This window comes from Dendronephthya gigantea, unplaced genomic scaffold (genome assembly GCF_004324835.1).
Source record: "Dendronephthya gigantea isolate DGI-Jeju-01 unplaced genomic scaffold, DenGig_1.0 000011F, whole genome shotgun sequence".
In the NCBI taxonomy this organism is placed as follows: Eukaryota; Metazoa; Cnidaria; class Anthozoa; order Malacalcyonacea; family Nephtheidae; genus Dendronephthya; species Dendronephthya gigantea.
In genome coordinates this window covers 423,729-426,411 of record NW_021163021.1, presented here as the reverse complement: position 1 = coordinate 426,411, position 2,683 = coordinate 423,729, and the positions used below count along the sequence as shown (strand labels likewise).

The window sequence follows — 2,683 nt, the reverse complement described above, 5'->3', positions numbered from 1 at the left end:
AATAGGCAATAGTAACCCTTAAAAAAGGTGAAAGGGAAATAGAATCTCGCATGTAATATCAATAGAGGCCGGTAATAAGAGCTGGGCTGAATTCAATAGAGACCGGGCTAACCTCCATAGAAACTGTGTTAAAAGTTCAATAGAAACCAATATGCCAGAATATATTTAACAATTAGTTGCCTCAGGCGAGGTGATTACAAGCCTATATTCGACTAATTGTTTTAGTATAATTTCAGTATTGAAAAAGTTTTATTTATAAATACAACTGATACACGTGTTAAAACAGCTTCGGATCAACAACTACGTGGTCGAATCTCTTAAACGAGGTGCTAAAATCATGAAGAAATCATGCTTCAAAAACGAACAGTGTAATACTAAATGATTGAAATCTTAGTGTTATTAATTGTTGATGTTAAACGTAAACGAACATCCTTGGAAAGTGCCACTTGGAAGAATGGATGCAGGACTCACACCATGCGTTCGAAGGATGTTTGCTTCATTCCTGCCGAAGGAGATTGTGCTGTTTTAAACAACTGGACGGCTTTGTACTGAAGATGACAGAATTATTGTTGGGACGATCAACGAAGATGAGGTCGCTGCTGTGGTTTCTTCGCCATGAACAAAAGAGCTGAGCGTTTAATACATGTGTTTGAATTGGTTCAGAGTTGACCTTTCACAATAACTTTCTATACTTGTGTCGCTTCTGTGGCCAGTTACCGCTTTAATTTTCCGCGTTTCGACGTTGTTGGACGACAGGATAGTGACCGTTGTGGCTCGAAGCGAGTGGTTGGTGTAATACGGCAAGATGACAGCCCTTTCACACATATTTCTCAACATGTTGTCAAGCGTGTTATGACCAATTGCCTTCTGCTCGTACCAAATCGTGGCTTGGTTTGGGTTAAACTTGGCTGTGAGATCTTTTGGCCGCTGAAATAGATTATCAATCTTTGGGTTAAGATGACTGAGGTACGCTTTGATGGTCTTCACTGGACATCTTGGCAAATTTGATATGGCGAAAATCTTGCCATCCGAGTGGTCTTCGGTGCCTTCGAAGCCGCCAGTGTGATTTTTGCTAGACAGTACCGTTCCGGGTTCGTCTTTGTTGAGCTCGAAGTATTCGTCTCCACCATTTGTGATGCAAAGATGTAGCATGGATTTCTTCAAAGCACTCTGGTTTTCACAACCTCGTTTGCCAAAATACGGGGAAATATAGAACCAAACTGTTTGCATCAAACCGCGAGGATTACTTGTTTCAGCGCTGGCTAGTTCGCCTTTCTCGAAGAGCTGTTGTACGGCTTCAGCAGTCAAGGGATTTTTGTGCACTGTTCCTGCAATTTTACCACTACCAATGAGGTGCTTCAGGTACGCATGTAATGTTTTATTTGCTTCATTAAACACAACGGCGTCACAAATTGAAAATGTTTTATTGTGGGGTTCTGACCGAAGATGGCGATCCAAGGCTGCCCAGATTGATATCAAGCTTGTTTTCTTGTAGTTTGAGCCATCTTTTTTCCTGGCAGAAACATAGAACTTTGACAAACATTTGTTCATCTCAGGAATTTCCATGTCCTCAAATTCCGTCACAAACTTGTTTTGTTGTAAAAACCATTCTGTTTTAAAAAACAGTCCAAAAAGACTTTGTAAATTTTACTTTGTCGCTCCTAACAGTTTTGAATTGTAAAATAAATTGTTAAATATACGTAAAAGAGTCTTTTCTTACCTTTAAATAATTTCACACCATATTTTGTTGCCTGCTTTGTTTTCACAGGGATGACAGAGGCTTTTATGTTCTCAATTTCTGCTTCCGAAATTTTTCCAAAACGATTTTGAGTATTTTCACCCATGTTTTTTTGGGGGGAAAGCAATAGTTACTGCTCAGACTGCTCTGAGCAGTAACTATTGCCTCAGAGTTACTGCTGAGGGAGCCAATCAGAATGCTCAATGGCCATTTTTCAATACTGAAAATATACTAATCCATTTTACTTGATGTTCCTTTTCAACATTTAATCTTTATACGCTTATGCTACATAGGCACCATGCACTTGCCGAAGTTTGTATAAACCAGTTTGTGTGCAAGATGTAAATTATTTAAGGCTACAAGAATATCATATTCTTCCTTAGGTTATCTGTATTATTAAAAAGAGAATAACTTCACATATAAATTAAATTAAAATGATATACATCTTGAAATAAGGAAACATTTTTTTCTAGCATTCTATATATCTTGCATGAAGTTAGCCGGGAAACTATTGAACTTAGCCTGGTTTATATTAAAGTTAGGCCGACATCCATTGAAGTTATAGCCCAGCTTCTATTGAATTTACCCTTGTATTTATTTTTATCCTGGCTTATATTTAATTTCCAATTTTAAATATATTAGAAAACCTCGAAAAAAAGCAATCTGAAATAAAATAGGATGGAGACAGGCATAAAAGCAGGCTAATTAAAATAGAAGCCGCGGGCTAAGTCATGTAAAAGCCGAGCTAAATTCTATAGAAGCCAGACTAACTTCAACAGAGGCTGGGGTAACTTGAATAGAGGTCGGACAAACTTAAATAGAACCCAGGCTAAATTAAATAGAGGCCGGGCGAACTTCAATGCAGGCCGGGCTAACTTCATTAGAATTTGAGCCAACTTGAATAAAAGTAGGCTACTTTCAACATGCAGACTGAACTTTTCCTTG

The 2,683-nt window shown here is 38.1% G+C and overlaps 1 protein-coding gene across 1 annotated transcript; it reads right to left on the bottom strand.

The window, feature by feature from the left end:
• Positions 1 to 636: 636 nt before the first annotated feature.
• On the bottom strand, positions 637 to 1,566 carry LOC114518582. The gene has a single exon (XM_028538603.1). It carries the CDS (start codon positions 1,564 to 1,566, stop codon positions 637 to 639), a length of 930 nt encoding a protein of 309 aa, XP_028394404.1.
• Between the last annotated feature and the right edge of the window lie 1,117 nt (positions 1,567 to 2,683).

Bases quoted from the DNA above. Each gene is read 5' to 3' on its own strand.
- LOC114518582 (XM_028538603.1), bottom strand. From the start codon at position 1,566: ATGGAAATTCCTGAGATGAACAAATGTTTGTCAAAGTTCTATGTTTCT.